This window comes from Suricata suricatta, chromosome 2 (assembly GCF_006229205.1).
Source record: "Suricata suricatta isolate VVHF042 chromosome 2, meerkat_22Aug2017_6uvM2_HiC, whole genome shotgun sequence".
Taxonomy (NCBI): Eukaryota; Metazoa; Chordata; class Mammalia; order Carnivora; family Herpestidae; genus Suricata; species Suricata suricatta.
This window is the reverse complement of record NC_043701.1, coordinates 13905193-13923320: the sequence shown is the minus strand read 5'-3', so window position 1 is coordinate 13923320 and position 18128 is coordinate 13905193. Positions and strand designations below refer to the sequence as shown.

Sequence of the window (18128 nt, the reverse complement as noted above, 5' to 3'; positions counted from 1 at the left end):
AAACAGGGAGGCAGGGCAAATGGTCAGAGAAAAGGGAAGTGTTTGGAAGGTACTTGGTCCTTGTGTGGTTTCTATTTGTGGCTGTGGCTCATCTGGATTTAAATCCCATTTGTATATTGATGCCTTACATGTGTGAATACAATCTTTTGATTAAGAGAATGGACTTGGGAGTCCTATGTCCCGTGCCTTAGTTTCTTTTATAAAATTAGGTTAATAAAAAGCTTTGCCTCATAGTGTTGTTTATGAGGATGAAATAAGTTAACAGATGTGAATGCTCTTAGAATAGTAACTGGCCCATAGTAAGCCCTACATAAATGACATTGTTGTCATTCATTATTATTATTATTTCAGCCAAGATTCCTCTCTGACTTGACCATTCCACTCAGATGTGTCCCAGGCATCTCAGACTAAACAGGAGCTGAACTGAACTCTTGATTTTTTCCCACCAATACCCCATCTTCCCCATTTCCGGACATGTTACCTCTATACATACACCCACAGCTCAAGTCAGGAGCCCACGAGTCAGACTTGTCTCCCCTTTCCCTTTCCCATCCCATCCACCAGGAAATTCTGTAATCTATTCCTAAATATATTTCAAGCTCATCTACGTACTTCTGTCTACTTGCATCCCTGCTCTGGTCTGAGCAGGCTCATCTCAGGATAAATGACTAGTCTTCTAAGTGGCCTCCCTGCTCTTGCTCTGCTCCTTTCCAACACATTCTCCACGTGAAGCCAGATGCTTTTAACAAACATAAATACAACCATGTTAAAACCCTAAGCGGCCCATAAAATGAAGCCCACACTTCTCGCCGTGGCTTTGTGCTGTCTAGCTTCTGCTGACCACCTCCGTGTCCTCCCAGCTGCCTCTCTGAGCTGGCCTGCTCTACTCCAGCAGGACTGGCCTCTTTCCAGCTCCCACACACAGGAATTCCTTCACACCTCACAGTCTTTATCTGTGTCACCATTTTTGCCCAGAAGGCTTTGCCCATGGCTCTTTATATGATGGACCTCCCATTCAACTGAGAATCTCAGCTTCTTTTTTTTTTTTTAATGTTTTTTAGTTTATTTTTGAGAAACAGTACGAGCAGGAGAGGGCAGGAGAGAGGGAGACACAGAATCTAAAACAGGCTGAGCTAGCTGTCAGCACAGAGCCCAATGTGGGGCTCAAACCCACGAACCGTGCGATCATAACCTGAGCCAAAGCCAGATGCTTAACTGACTGAGAAACGAGGTGCCCCGACCAACCCTCCCTTCTTTTTTTTTTTTAATTTTTTTTTAATGTTTTATTTATTTTTGATACAGAGAGAGACAGAGCATGAGAGGGGGAGGGGCAGAGAGAGAAGGAGACACAGAACCGGGAAGCAGCCTCCAGGCTCTGAGCTAGCTGTCAGCACAGAGCCTGATGCGGGACTCGAACCCACAAATGTGAGATCTGACCTGAGCCGAAGTCAGAGGCTTAACTGACTGAGCCACCCAGGCGCCCCGAGAATCTCAGCTTCAAGCTTTCTTTTCTAGACAGATTTCCCCTACAGCCCTCTCTCAGTGGGTCACCCTCATTGTTCCCATAACTGTGTGCTCATGACCTTCACAGCAATTACTTCTTTGTCTACCTGTTTATCGTCTGTCTCTTCCAGAGAAATTGTCCCGAAGTCTGGTATCTTCAAAACACTGTAAACTCAGCCTGGTCCCCCATACATACTGAATGAATGGATTGATGTCATGGTGAGTGACTCACTTTCTAATACACCCTCCCCATTACTAAAAATATAATATGCTGACTAATAAGCAAAAAATGATTCCATCTACTTTAGTCAGATAAGCTCAGAACTAGAACAAAGGACTGAAGCAAGAGCCTATGGATATGGTTTTAGACGCTTGGAAAATCCTCCAACTCATGATGAGTGTGCTGACACAGGGCAAGGTCTCTGGTCTGTTCCAACAGCCAGTCACCAAGGACCCTCAGACCCCAGGAACCGATGACCTTTATGGGATGGATGTCCTCAATGCAGCCTGTATTTTCCATCAGCTGATATCTGACCCCAACTTTTTCTGGGACATTCAGAGTCTCCTGACCCATATCTTCATTGGATTATGAATTAATTTTTTTGAAGGGGAGTCTTTCTTCATAGACCACTCGGACTTCTCGTCAGAGTAGAAATCTCTGGTTGCAGCCATGTAGCTTCTCAAAACATGGGACCAGTTCTGCTGCTAATTCCCAGGGAAGTTAACATAAATGTTTATTGACAGTGCAGTCCTTAAGAAAATAAACTTGCTGATTCATTGCCTTACACTGAAACCCCGTGTTTCTTCCCTCCTCTTCCTTCCTCTTTATAAGGAGACACTCTGACCAAGCGCACATTTTGGGGACCCATTTACTGTGATGTGTTCTTGGTTGCCTGTTCCTTCTTCCGTCTGTACACAGTGATCCCTGTAACGCATCAGCCCTTCTTTCCTCTGGAGGACCGCCCCTCTAGGGACTCTGAGGAACAATGGAAGTCGTGGGGTTTCTCAACCTGGAAGTGAATAGCTCCATGGTGACAGTGGCCCTGTCAGTGGTCCTCTTGGCCCTCCTGAAATGGTAAGTGCGACCAGCAGGTTCCCATGACGGTGACAATGTCAGAAACAGCAGCCCTGGAGCCTCGCTGGAGCCAGGGCGGGGTATGTGGGAGTGTGTTTTTCTTCTTTTCTAATCTAGAGGGAGTTGAGTATTAACACAGCCTCAGAATTAAAAGCAAACAGCCAGGTTAATCTTTTGCTAAAATGCATGAGCTCGAGGTGTCGGGAAAGGCTGGTGATTCAGTGACTGAGGGCGCTACACATAATTAAGTTTGCAAGAGATGGAAAAAGAAACAAGCTGGAAAGGTTTGGGGAGAATTTCCTCGTACCGATCATACCTTCTCACCTCGCTTTTCTGAGATCCTCTCCCCTCGGTTGGATTTACAGGAGATTCAGCTTCTCGGTTCATATGACATTAAAACCAAAACGGACATAGGAGCTGTCTGGCATCGTGGGCTACTTTGCAGGAGGTCCTTTGTAGGGATTTCTGCAGGTTTAAGGACAAAGTGGCGGAACTGATTGTGTAGTTTTCTGATGTTTGACGGCAGGGAATGGATTCTCATGAACGTAGTGTGTGCAGTACCCACAAAATTTGAGACCATGAAAGGACCTCAGATTTGAACTCAGAGTAGCTGCCTGTGATCTTGTTAATTCAACAGGAGGCTTTCCGAAGTTTGGCTCTGCCGAGGGCCTGTGCCTGGGCCCACAACACGCTTCATTTATACATATTCACCCTGCCTGTTAAACTTATTACAGCTACCCAATCCGTCCAAAGCACCTGGATTTAGGTGGCTCTGATTTTTGAGGGGAAAGTAGAAAAATTAATGGAGAACTTGAGTTTGAACAGAATTTCAATTTATGGTTCCGGTGATAATAAAGCCTCCCCTAGATTAATAACTGGGAAAGCACTTTGAAAAGCATCAAGCATTATGCAAATGCGAGGTATTATTCTTTTGGAATTTGCATAGCTGAAAATGGAATTCACGTTTGATGTTCTATGATGATGAAATTACTTCTTGGAAATTGGCTCTGAAACTCAGCTTCAGTCCCAGTGCTGTTTTTGCTTTTTAACTGGTTTAATTATCTTTTGAACTTTGTTCTCAGTGTAGCTTCTCTTCCTTGAAACCAGCCACATGCAAAACCAGGAGCAAATGGTAGCCCTCTTTCCCTGCTGCACCCCATTTTTCCATCTCAATGGGTTTCTCCGCTCAGTGATACATATGCTGCCATGCCGACACATAGCAAGCAGGTGCTTCATAGATGTTTGCCGCCGTCACTCGCTACCATTTATGTAACTTAATGACAGAGGAAAATAAGTCTTTAGTGCTTCAGTATACTTGAAATTCCTTATTAATATGATTATGAATATATTTTTCCATCAACAGCTATGCTCTCACTGTGGTTCTCAAAGTGTGTCACACCTGAATCTTCCAGGTGGTCTCAGCATTAAAGTTTAGATTATACACTTTTCTACACATTTCTGTCTTTATTGTGTGTGTGTGTATGTGTGTTTTCATTTCTGTATCCTCCGCTCCCAGCTCAGTGCCTGACGTACAGCATGGCCTCGATAAATGTCTGATGGACGAATGAATGAATTGCATACGTTAATGTTACTCTGGTCATGGAAAAGGGCTTGTGTCCTGACTGATGAGCTGCTGGAACTGGATGTTTATAATCAGTGTAGATCAGGGAGTCACGGACAATAACACTGTACCATTCAGCAAGGCAGCTCTGCATTTGTAATCTATTCCCGGGGCCATATTAATAACTTGGGTCAAAGACACAGAGATTAGATAAAGGCATGAAGCAGAGGTGGTAAATAGGAAGTGAAAGCTGACTTCCATTTGTTATCGCAGAAGTATTTGTTGATCTGTTAATGTATGCCAGGCAGAGAGTGGCGGCTCTGGCACAAGGTCAGGAAGCAGGAGGAGGTCTGGACCAGATGGCCAAGGAGGGGGACATGCGGAGGTTCTGGGGTAAGCTCGGTGCCTGGAGGGAATAATGCTGAAGGAGAGCAAGCAGCAGAAGGGAGTGTCTGTGGCTATGGCCTTGAAGCTCCTGGGTCCATCCCTGATCCAGCTCCAGGTAACTGTCCGCAGGCACGCAACCCTCCTCTTCCAGGAAGGGCTCTAGGTAGCCTCTGAGCAATGGACCAGCTTGAATGAGGTGGGGTCTCCCTCCTGCTTCATTCTCTTAAGAGGCACTTGTGGGAGAAGAGGGGTGCTCAGGGAAAGCTGAGGTGGAGAGACCTCTCCCCCGTAGCCACCTTGCTCCTAAGAAGAAACTGTGGAGGGTGGCGTGTCCTGACCAAACTCCTCTGTCTTTCCTGTGAGAGTTATCTTTGCCATTGGGCCAGGTAAGGTTGTCATGGAGAGCCTAGACTCTGAGAATGAGGGTTATGAGGATTGCCTCTTGCCTCCTCAGCCAGCCCGTGAGTTCTTACAAGGCAGGAGGAAGGTCTCATATCTCATTGCAATTCCAGAAATTTCTACCCATGGCAGAAATGTTCTTCCAGCATTTGGTTTAATGGAGGTAAAGTTAAGAAGCACAACAAGAGAGACCTAATGGAGAACCAGGGGGAGCAGAGGAGGGAGAGAGAGTTGGGGAGAGAGAGGGATGCAAAACTTGAGAGACTATTGAATGCTGAGAATGAACTGAGGGTTGAAGGGGAAGGGGGAGGGGGGAAGAGAGGTGGTGGTGATGGTGGAGGGCACTTGAGGGGAAGAGCACTGGGTGTTGTATGGAAAACAATTTGACAATAAAATATTATGGAAAAAAAAAAAGTTAAGAAGCACAGCGCCCGGGACGTAGGGTTTGGCTCCTGCCTCATCTCCCTCATCGGCCAAGTTCCTGCATGCATCCTTCCTTGGCCCGTGCTAGTCTCCACGCTTGGAATTCCCTTGTCTTTCCTTCAGTGCTAAGTTCAGGGGCCTCTCCTCACGGAAGCTTCTCCTGTTTGTCCAGGGTACTTACAAGCCCCCCACTCAGGGCTGCTTTTACCATCTCTCATCACCCTTCCTCCCAATGCCGAGGATGTAGCATTGGTGCATAATAAAGGTTGGCTGAAGGCGAATTCCAGCCTCTGATCTTTGCTAGTATTTTTCTTGCTGGTTCTTCTCTTAGCCTTTACAGTTCAATACCAATCTTAACAGTTTTGCCCACATGAGTCACCCCTTTTTCCTGAAAACCTGTTGTGTTTTCAGATTGTACCAACTTGGTGACCCCTTCCTAAATTGCTGCAGGGGTGCTGTTTTGGTATCCCCACCCACCCTGCAGAACACAGACCACGGCATGTACTTAATAAATACTTCTTAATTGTTAAGTGTGTATGTGAATTTGGAGAGAAGACAAAGAGTTCATTTCATTTAAAAAGAGACCATTATAAAATAGCCATAGTGTATTTCAGTAGTTCTCCTCAAAGTGAATTTGACACACTTTTCAACAATGCTTATTTAAGCTGACAGTTGTGTGGCCGAGTGGTGTGAACTGGGGTATAAGGAGATCAGGGCTGCTCCACTTGGGCTGGAAGATGGAGCCGGCGTACAGAACACATTCGCTAGAAGTACATGCAGCACATACAAAGGTGATTAACACACATGACAAGACATTTTAAAAACTCATTTTTCTGTGTAAAATTATTTGAAAGTCTTACTCCTGGAAGAGATTTGATATACAAGAAATATGTCGTATGACTTGAATATTGCTAGAGGCAACCTTAGCTTCTAGCATATTTAAACTTTCAAGCACATCTAATACTTGGCAGCTGGATTCCTGTTGCTAAAGATTTCTTTATTTTTTAAGAGTTTGAGGGGCCTGTCTGGGTGGCTTAGTCGGTTAAGCATATGACTTCGGCTCAGGTCATGATCTCACGGTTCGTGAGTTCCGGCCCTGCGTTGGGCTCTGTGTTAACAGCTCAGAGCCTGGAGCCTGCTTCGGATTCTGTGTCTCCCTCTCTCTGTGTGCCTCCTCATCACTGTGCTCCATCTCTGTCTCTCTCAAAAATAAATAAACATTAAAAAAAAGAGTAGCCCAAATATTAATAGTGGTTTTTCTTCATTGGTGGGATTATGGATGATTTTTATTTCATTTTTTAGTCTTTCTACATCTTCTACATTTCTTTAATGAGTATGAATTATTGAGCAAAAAAAACCCACAAAATAAAAAAAAGAAACTATTAAAAAGAGAAGGAAATTGTTCTTCTCTAGCAGAGAAGAGGAAACCAGTTTTATGCTGTGGGCATGGAGGTTTCAGGACTGTAGTCTCACTGTTTCCATCAATAGAGGAGAATGTACAAGGGGAATTTAGCGTAATGAGGGGGCTTCTTGGCTAATGAGGCCAAGGTGAAAGAAAGGTAAACGGTGGCGGTTCCATTAAGTGGCTAAGGAGTCAAAGCAGGTAAATACGGTAAGGAGTCAAAGCAGGTAAATACGGGAATAGGCCGGCAGCTGAGAAGTGCCGTCTTAGAAAGATGGGAGGGCTTTTAAAGCCAGGCTGCATTTAAGGCTCAGGAGCTCAAGGCCCAGAGGTATGAATCAACTCGTTGTGAAAATAGGAATCAGGGTGCTTTAGAGTTCTTATCAAATCTCACTCTAAGATAAGGTAAAAATGTCATTGGTGATTATTAAGATTTAGGAGTATAATGAAAATAACTGTACCTGGCAGTTTCTTTCTGATAGACTTTGCTTTACATGTGGGAGGACTAGATTCTAACGCTAAGCCCAGACTGTATTTAGTATTCTAGTCCTAGACCATATTTAAAAGAAACCATTGCTCCCTAGGATGGAAGGTAGGCTCAATACCCACAAATCAATCAGTGTGATATGCCATATTAACAGAATGAAGGAAAAACATCACAATCATCTCAATAGATGCAGGAAAACCATTTGACAAAATTCAACTTCCTTTCATGATAGAAACTCTCAGTGAATTAGGTATAAAAGGGATGTTCCTCAACTTGATAAAGATTGTATATGACAAACCCACAGTTAAATCTTATACTTGACAATGCCTTTTCCTCTAAGATCAGAACAAGATCTACTACTATTCAGTATAAAGCCAGAAGTCTTAGCCATAGAAATTAGGCAAGAAAATGAAATAATAGGCATCCAAATTAGAAAAGAAGAAGTAAAACTGTCTCTGTTTGTAGATGACATAATCTTATATATAGAAAATGCTAAAGACTCCAATCAAAAAGGTGGTAGACCTAATAAATAAATTCCTTAAAGTTGCAGGATACAAAATCAAACATGAAAATCAGTTGCATTTCTTTATACTAACAACAAATTACATGAAAAGAAATAAAGAAAATAACCCCATTTACAATAGCATCTACAAGAATAAAATACTTAGCAATGAATTGAACCAAGTAGGTAAAAGATTGGTACACTGAGAATTATGACATTAATAAAGGAAACTGAAAAAGATACAAATAAGTGGAAAGCTTTCCTGTGTTCATGGATCAGAAGAATTAATATTGTTAAAATGTCCATACAACCCAAAGTAATCTATAGATTCAATGTAATCCCTATCAAAATTCCAGTAGCATTTTCCACAGAAATAGGGAAAAAAATCCTAAAATTTTTACAGAGCCATGAACAACCAAAGCAATCTTGAGCAAGAAGAACAAACCTGGAGGCATCACACTTCTGGATTGAAAACTATATTACAAATCTATAGTAGTTAAAACAGTATAGTTCTGCCATAAAATTAGGCATATAGACCAATGGAACAGAATAAAACATCCAGAAATAAACTCCTACATATATGGTCAGTTAATTTTTGGCAAAGGATCCCAAAACACACAATGGGAAAAGAACAGTCTCTTCAATAAATGATGTTGGGAAAACTGGACAATCACATGCAAAAAAATGAAATTGGACCCTGATACCATAGGCAAAAAGTAGCTCAAAATGGATTAAAGATTTAAACATAAGACCTGACACTATAAAATTCTAAAAGAAAACATAAGGGACAGTTCTTTGACACTGATCTTGGCACTCAGTTTTAGGATATGACACTAAAAGCCAAGAAACAAAAGCAAAAATAAACAAGTGAGACCACATCAAACAGAAAGCTTCTGTACAACAAGGAAAGCAGCCAACAAAATGAGAAGACAACCTACAGAATGGGTGAAAATATTTGCAAACCATATATTTGAGAAGGGGTTAATGTCCAAAATATATAAGGAACTCAGAAACCTCAACAGCAACAAAACAAAATAACCCATTCAAAAAATGGCATAAGAGCTCAGCAGACATTGTTTTCAATGAAGACATTGAAAAAACATCACTAATTATTATGGAAGTGCAAATCCAAACTAAGAGAGATTACCTCACATCGGTTAGAATGACGATCATCAAGAAGACAAGAGATAACAAGAGTTAGTGAGGATGCAGAGAAAAGAGAACCCTTGTGTACTTATGTTGATGGCAACATAAATAGGTGCAGCCACCATAAGAACAGTTGGGAGGTTCCTAAAAAAATTAAAAATAGAGCTACCACGTGATCCACAACTCCTACTCCTGAGTACATATTGAAAGGAAATGAAATCAGCATCTCAAAGGGATATGTGCACGCCCATGTTTGTTGCAGAATTATCCACCAATAGCTAAGACATGGAAACAACTTAAATGTTATCGACCCACAAATGGATAAAATGTCATCTATATATACAATGGCATATTTTTGAACTTTAAAAAAGAAGGAGACCTGCCATTTGTGACAGCATGGAGGAACATGGAGGAGATTATGCTACATGAAATAAGCCAGACACAGAAAGATAAATAAAACATGATCACATATATATGTGGAATCTAAAATGTCTGCTCAGGGAGGTAGAGAGTAGAATTGTGGTTGCCAGGGGCTGGAGGGTGGGGGAGACGTTGGCCAAAGGGTACAAACTTTCAGTTATAAGTTCTAGGGCTCTAATATACAGCCTGGTAACCATAGTTAGTAATAACATAGAATATGTGAAGTTTGCTAAGGGAGTAATCTTCAGTATTCTTAACACATGTGCTCACATGTGTGCACACACACACACACACACATACACAAATGGTACCTATGTGAGGTGATGGATATGTTAGTTAGCTTAATTGTGGTAATCATTATGTAAGGTATACTGGCATCAAACACCAAGCTGTATACCTTAAATATATACAATTTTCCTTTGCCAATCATACTTCAACAAGTTAAAAAATAATAATAATAAAAAAAAAAAAGCAAACACTGCTGTGCTGGAATACGGAGCCCAGGTGAGAAATCTTGAATTTGCCAGAGTAAGGAAGCCACATAGGTGATCCCTGGTATAATCAGAGGTAGAGGGAGGGATGTCTAGCTGCAGAATGAGGGAAATTGAAGATCAGTCTGGCTACCATTTTCCCAAGTTCTTTTCCTAACAATATTTGGGAAATTAAGTATAAGGTAAGCCTTCTTGGAGAATCATAGCACATCAAAGGCCCTGAGAGGTTCTGCAGTAAAGACATCCGTTTAACTTCATTTTGCCCAGTTTTTCCTAAACTTATTTAAGAAATGCTGTGGGGGTACCTGGGTGGCTCAGTCAGTTAAGCCTCCTACTCTTGATTTCTGCTCAGGCCATGATTCTCATGGTTCATGAGATTGAATCCCATGTCGGGCTCTGAGCATGGAGCCTGCTTGGTTTCTCTCCCACTCTCTCTGCCCCTTCCCCTCTCACATTCTCTAAATAAATACATAAATTATTAACTTTTTTTTTTTTAACCCAAGCGAACAACAACAAAAAGGAAATGCTGTGTAGGGTCATGGAGAGAAGGTCAATGTCCACCAGCTGAGACATTTCCTTGAAAAGCGTGGTTGGAATGTGTCGGTGATCAGGCTGCTGTGTAGCCTGGTGGAAATGAGGGGCTGCTGAGCAGAGGAATAAGACATGAAAACTATCCTTTATCACGCTTTGAGGCACCAGGGTTGATGATGTTTACTTCAGAGCATAGTGGGTACAGAGTCTGGAGGGCAAGAGGGCCAACGTGCAGGCTGGCTCCAGTTCTACATCAAAGTAAACGAATCATCACAGCTGTCGGGCCATGGAGGAGCGCTGCCTTGGGAGACGGCGAGCATCCCTCAACATCCACCAGGAATGCTGCCAAAGTACTTCCTACGTGGCGTGGGCACTTGGCACGTATGACCCCTGAGTGCTTTCTGGATCTAAATTCAGTGTATGGGAAGGTCTGCACAGAACCTAGCTACCGCTGGTGACAAGTCAGATAAAACACAAGTGATCTATTAGTGACTGCTCCCTCTTCTAAAGGGGACATCCCACTCCTCCTCAGCAACATTCTGATGGTGAGGAGAGAGTGTCCCTGGAGCCTGGAAACAGTCCCACAAAGCGCTCTGTGGGGCCTCATTGTGGCTTCATGCAGGACATGCTTCTTGCCTTCCAGCCCTTGCTCCTCAGACTTTCTGTGTCCCCAGCCTCTCAGAGGTGGCTTTGAGAAACAGCAGGGTCTTGGGCCAGGTCTGGAAACATATGGAAGCATCGATGTGGTGTAGGAGAGGAGGGAGAAAATTTCAGGTGAGGAAGGGTCACAACATCAGGGTTTGTAACGTTTCAAAGAACAAAACTTTAAGGGTGTGAATAATGGACACATTTAAAAAATACATATTAAAGGCCATGGATAATTTCCAGCGCCCCAGAGCATCTAGAAAGGATGCATACTATTTCCTTTTTTATATTTTGTACTTTTGTTTAGGACATGATGGGTACTTTGGTTTAATAACTCAGTGATGAGCTTAGAGATAAAATTGAACCTGCTGAGGAAAACTAGGTCTGTACTTCCTGGAGGACCATTTCCACAGAATATTATTTTTTTTGGTTTCTCTCCTTTACCTAGTTATACACAATATCCCTAGCCTTCCCCTCGCTTTATTGATTTTCCAGAACGAGAGTACGAGGCGTGACTGTAAAGTAACGTGACTGATTATTTTAGCATACACACCAGAACTTATACAGCCAAATGAATTTTATGACCTTCAAAAGCATTTTCCTGATAGGCTAAACCTTTGCTGCAGAGATGCCACCATCAGAAAAGACTTTCTTAGCATTTTCCTTGAGGAATGGTTTTTGGTGTCTAGATTCAGTCCTTTGACAGTCATGGCAACCCGTCGCCATTTTTGTTGAGGATGGATTTTTTTTTAAACAGTCCCAATTTTGGCAAATAGGTGATTAAACTGGGTCATGTTCTTTTCAACTCAAAATAAAATGTGATTGTGGAACAGGATTCCACTTAAGGGGCCACACTCTTGGCACATATGCATTGTTGCTCGCTTTTTGGTTTGGTTTGTTTTTAATGTTTTTAATGTTGTTGTTGTTGTTTTTTTTTTGAGAGACAGAGAGAGGCAGTGCAAGCAGGGGAGGGTCAGAGAGAGAGGGAGATACAGAATCTGAAGCAGGCTCCAGGCTCTGAGCTAGCTGTCAGCACAGAGCCCGAAGTGGGGCTCAAACCCATAACCATGAGATCATGACCTGAACTGAAGCCGGATGCTTAAGGGACTGAGCCATCCAGGCGCCCCTGGTTTGTTTTGTTTTAAAGACAACAACAGCAATGATCTTAATACTTGTGGTCGAACCTCTTATCATGTAAGGAACTCAGGCTTCTGGTAGCATCTACTCTTTGGGGAGAGATGAAAGAAGGATCTCATTCATTCTATAAACTAAGCAAATCAGCAGGTTTTTGTTGGTGCTTTAATGAAGTGCATGAGTACACTCTTGGGACTGCTTTCCTGAGGACAGTGGCTCTTCCAGACACAGAGTTATTGAATGAACCCTTCCCTGCACCCCTGAACACCATAATAACAACCATCTTCCTAGGCTGTCAGTTGCCTCTGAGGGTAAGTGCCCTGTCTTTGAGAACCTTAGCAGTGTACAGGGATTTATATCTATCTATCTATCTATCTATCTATCTATCTATCTATCTATCTATCTATCATCTATCTATCTAAAACACATATATAACATATATATCTAAACATGGGGACAGAACTTTGGGTAGAAAAGGGACAGGGGACAGTTGCTTATCTGCTGTGCATTGGTGCTTCAATTTTTAGGAGCCATCTTTTTCCTGGTTGTCAGAATTATGTGATGTTTCGTAACTTCCTTGGGATGGGTGGGGTGGGGTGTTGGCTGACTGGTTAGATCCCAGAGCCCTCGGCTCTCACTGGTCTCCTGGCAGAGTCTGGCACTGGGCCACACTGTGGGGCCATCCTCAACCTTCACATGTCCTTGCAAAGGGATGTCTTGTGTTTTATCTTAGCAGACGGCAGTTCCTTTTTTTTTTTTACATTTATTTATTTTTGAGAGACAGAGACAGACAGAGCATGAACAGGGAAGGCACAGAGAGAGAAAGACACACAGAATCCGAAGACAGGCTCCAGGCTCTGAGCTAGCAATCAGCACAGAGCCCGATACAGGGCTTGAATCCACCAACCAAGAGATCATGACCTGAGTGGAAGTCAGACATTCAACCGACGGAGCCACGCAGGCGCCCCTGCAGTTCCTGAACACGGTCCCAGAGAGAGAGGGTGGCCCTTTCTTTGCTCAAAGATGGTGTCAGAGATGGCCTGAAAGCAGAGCCAACCTCTACAAATAGTGGCTTCAAATGAAACCCCGTTTTCCGAGCACTATGCACCGACACCCTGGGGAGAGCCAGTGCTCTGCACCCAAACTGGCCTCTGCCTCCACCTGTCAGCTGAAAGGTGCCCTAAACCCTCCTCTGCATTTCCCTCCTGCCTGCACGCAGTGTGGCTGTTCTTTTCCCTACTCTTGCCCACTCATCACAGTCCCTATTGTCTGAATGCCCTCCTCTCTCTGTTTAAATCTCAGCCATCCTTCAAACCTTGCCAAATGTCACTCTTCTTGAAGGTCCCCTTGACGAGGCCAGCCCTCTCGAGCCCTGCCCTTCTTGAACTCCTGCAGCGCCCAGGGTCTCTGTAGCCATCTTGGCACTCACTCTATTCTCCTCCTGTGTATGCACAGGTCCCGTCTCCCAGGCCTGCCTCTAAGCCTCTGAGGGCAGGGCTGAATCTTAAGCCAGTGAGTGCACAGTAGGTGCTCACTAAATGTTAATGATCATCACCATGCCTCAGGTAACTGAGATGGTGACACTGCTTCCAAATGGTTGCTGTTACATGTACGTGTGAGCACAGGGGATGGCAGAATCAATCTCCCTCTGACTTGCTCGCACACTATTGGCTCCTGTCCCCATTACTGAGGGGAACGCCTTGCACAGGGCTCACTGAAACAGTAAATAAGTGACTTCTTAGTTCACACACTCATTGAATGCTGGAGGTTGTCAAGGCTGCGTGCTGGCTCTACCTCACTGATGGGCAGTGGATAACATTCGCATGAACTCAGATAAAGTAATTGTTGCATTAGGAGTCGACGAGCAGGGCTCTGAGACAAAAGGAAGAGATGGGACAGAATGCAGGACATCATCATCTAGATGTGGCACATGGGGGATCACAGAGCTCTTGGGGTCCGACCAGGGTGCCCTGACAGTGGTGTGGGGGGATAGGAGGCTTCTAGCCCCTAGAAGAGAAGCATTAAAGGACAAACACTTCCTCTTTCCCTGTTCTATTGAAAACTGACCCCACAGCTTAAAGCTCTTGTCCATCCTCTGTTTATAGTTTCCCCCATAGGTCCCATTGTCTACGTAACAATGCACATTTAAGTAATTATTGGTTGATTTTCCTATTTTAATCATTCAAAGACAATGACAGAAGCTCTGCCAATGAGCAGAGCTGATCAATGAGATAACCAGCATTAGTGTACAAGTAATCATTCCACTCCAAGGCGAAGGAACTGACATTTTAGGTAACCTGCACAATCTTAGTGTCAATAAACACACAATTTATATTAGGCCCCTTGAAATATGGAAAATATCTCATGTACCCCCTTCTTACCTTGGCAAGTCAATAAGTATCTGGGGACCTCAGGCCGTAAACATTGTAAAGCATAGTCACTTATACATTTAAGGGTTTGGACTCTATTTGTAAACAGAGAGTGGCCAAAATTGGTAGCATCATCTCATGATAAGAGGGATGGTGAAGGAAGGTAATTGGGAAATACTCAGGAGAAAGATGGCACCGTGGAAATCAGCCAGGCCTTTACAGTTTAGGATGGACACACTTTTTCTTCTGGATGACCTTGGGGAAGTCATTCCATCCTCGCTAGTTTCCTCATTAATAAGAGAGGGCTGGCAGTCTCTGACTCTCAGCATATTACACCTTTCCAGCTGGCCACCTAGGCCAGCTCTCACTCACCCCGAGCTGCTCATTCTTGCCAGTCTGGTTTCCTAAGGGGTCCTTGAATTGTTCTTTCCTCTCTGCTCTTCTACCACCATAGTCCAGGACTCCCTCCCTCCCTTCCTCCTTCTCTCCCTTCCTTTCTTTTTGAGAAAGAGAGAGAGAGCAAGTGAGGGGGAAAGAGGGGGGGAGGGAGAATATTAAGCAGGCTCCATGCCAGTGCAGAACCCAATGTGGGGCTTGATCTCAACCCTGGGATCATGACCTGAGCTGAAATCAAGGGTCAGATGCTCAACCTACTGAGCCACCCAGGCGCCCCTGTAGTCCAGGACTTCAAGAGAATCCCTTGGCTGGAAATAGGCTCCTAACTGGTTTCCCTGCCTCCTGCCTGTGTCCCTCGAATCTGTCCTACAACTCTGCAGCCAGAATAACACCACAGGGACTCACTACTGTCATGCGTAAAACCTGTCCATGGCCCTCCCTGCCCAGGGAATGAAGTCTCCCTGGCCTGGCACCCCCGAGGCTCTTTCTGATCTGTTTACTTCCCCCTCTGCATGTTCATCTTCCATTGCTTCTTGCCAGGCACTCTCCTCTCTGGCACCCACACTTCTTTCCATACATACCTTCCCTTCCTCCTTCATTCAGCTGAGCGCCTCTGCATTCCCTGTGCTCCTGCCCCTCCCCCCCCTCGCCCATGCTCCTGGCCCCACAGCACCTGGTCCCTTCTCTTGCTTGTCACTTATCTAAGGTGAGCTTCCAGAGGCAGGACTGGGTCTTACACAGCTTTTGACTCAAGTACTCAGGATTGTGTCTGGGCCACTCAATACATTTCTATGCATAACAGGCACTCAATTTTTTGTTGAGCCAAACCAAACTGAGAGATAACATATAGAATTTTGTGTGGCATGGGCCTGGCATATGTAGATACCCAATATATGCTAGCTGTTCTTTGCTGCTGTGAACATTATCATAGAGAATTTCCATTTGTTTCTGGCTGTGCACCACCACCAGCTACCACTCTCATTTGTTACATAACAAAATATCACTGAATTGAACTCTGGGTCTTTTTAAAAAATTTATTTATTTTGAGAGAGAGAGAGGGAGAGAGGGAGGGAGGGAAGGGGGGGAGAGAGAGAGAGAGAGAGAGAGAAAGAGAGGACAAGCAGGAGAGGGGCAGAGAGAGGAGAGAAAGAGAATCCCAAGCAGGCTCTGCACTGTCAGCACGGAGCCTGATGTGGGGAGTTGAACTCACGAACTGTGAGATCATGACCTGAGTGGAAACCAAGAGTCAGACACTTAACCAACTGACCCACCCAGGCACCCTGGGCTCTGGATCTTAATAAAAGATTCTATCTCTATAATTCAACCTAGCCTGGGCTATGGGTGAAGTTCATCTCTGCACTGTTTATAAGGGAAGGGTTGCTAAACAAAATCACAGTGCAAAGGTGACCGTGGCACCCATTTCGGAAAGCAAAGGACTCCCAAGCACTTCAGCAGTGTGCAGTTCTCCAACACGGTCTTAAAAACTCACTAAAACCACTTTACTTTTGTCTGCCTTTCTGTGCTTGTGCAATGGCCCAGAGCTTGAGCTTGGAACCGGACCGCCTGGATTCAAACTCTAGCCAGCCTTAAGCAAGTTGGTGAGGTCTCTGTGTCTCCTTCTGTAAAATAGGGATAGTGACAGTACTGGCTTCCTAGCATGCTTAGAAGATTAAGTGAGTTAAGATGTGGAGTAGACTTGCTGGGCCCAGTAGTGTTCAATAAATGTTAGCTAGTTATTATCTGATAACTACAGGCTTATACTCAACTGTAATTATATAGATGCTGGGTAGATAGATCATGATTTTGTTTTTTGTTTCTATTAATTTACAAATTAGTTTTAACACCATTCAGAACTCTCCCTTGATCTTCAGGAATGCACTGAAGTGGAAAGGGTGGAGAGCTGTACTGCAAACAAGTGGCCTTATTTTGAATGATCGTGGGCTTATTTTACTAGGTTGCTTTTGACCCTGAACAAGTAAGATGAGATTTAAAAATGCTTGTGATATTTAGCCACTAAGAAGTCTTAGGCAATGTTGGAGATGGTCACTGATGGGGTGGTGGGGACAGAGGCCAGAATGCAGCAGGTTTTGAAGTGATTGGGAAGGAAGCCAATTGAGAAGAAGATGGACTTTTCTTTCAAGAAGAAGGTTGAGATGTCAGCTGCCTTTCTGAGCATTAATTTCCAATAAATCCCAAATCCAATAAATTTCAAATTCTAGTAAATCTCACATCCATATGTTATTATTAGTCTATTGATGGAAATTGTTTATCTCTTAGTTGCAGGTGTTTAAAAATGTTTTTAAATCTGTTTCTTAAAAAGTACTCTATAAATCAAGCTTCAAACTCAATTTGATTTCCAGAAAAATTAAAAATTTTCCTATGACAAAATTTACATGTACCCTCTGAGTTGAACAGTAACCGCACAATTCGTTTGCCATTTGGTCTTTGGTTCATTGGTTGATACTTGCCTTACCCAAGGGTTTGAGAACTGCAAGTGTCAATGGTGCATATCAAATGAGTACATAAATCCTGGTATGCCTTCCTCCACTCTCTCTCTTGCAGACCAGACCTTTTGTTTTCTGCACACTCCTATCTAAGCCCTTACCTTCGTTATCCCTTAATTATGACATTATACAAGTTTCTCTGCAGAATCAAATCCCTCTTGTCTTAAAGCATCCAAGTAGGCCCGCCAGCCAACTGACCAATCAACTACCCACCTCTTTTCTGTGTGTTCCACTCAGCTACCAGTCCACTCATCCTTCTCTTTCCAGCCAGGAGACTAGAAAGAGTATCCCACATTTGCTCACATTCTTACCTTCCATTTGTCCTTCAGCCCCACTGAAATGACTCTCTCCATGGCCACTCCTAAAGGGAATTAATATTTCCCCCATCCTTCTCTTTTTCTAGTGATTTGTAATATTTTACTCTGATATGTTTAGTCTCTGCTACTGTTGGGTATATTCCAGAGACCTCAGCAGTGCAGGGGTAGAAAAAAGATCAAGCACCTTGATTATAATCCAATGGCCTCATTTTACAGTTGAGGAAATGAATGTGTAGAGAAGTCAAGTGAATTGACCTGTATTACCATTGCTGCAGTGCCATATAACAAACCCCTCTAAACTCATTGGCAAACAATATCATTTATTTTTCTCACAGTCTGGGGTGTCTGGGTGGTTCTGTTCTAGGCTGTGGGTAGGGTTCAGATCTGCTTCATATGTGTTTGAATGGGGCCTCGAATGAAGAGGATACTTGGGGGA

The 18128-nt window shown here is 43.6% G+C and overlaps 1 protein-coding gene across 1 annotated transcript in view; it reads left to right on the top strand.

The window, feature by feature from the left end:
- Window positions 1–2340: 2340 nt before the first annotated feature.
- TBXAS1 (thromboxane A synthase 1) overlaps window positions 2341–18128 on the top strand; it is a 150991-nt gene continuing 135203 nt past the window's right edge. The window contains exon 1 of the mRNA XM_029922693.1: window positions 2341–2578. Coding sequence (XP_029778553.1) covers window positions 2490–2578 — 89 coding nt within the window. The 5' untranslated portion in view covers window positions 2341–2489. The remainder of the gene's footprint in view (window positions 2579–18128) is intronic.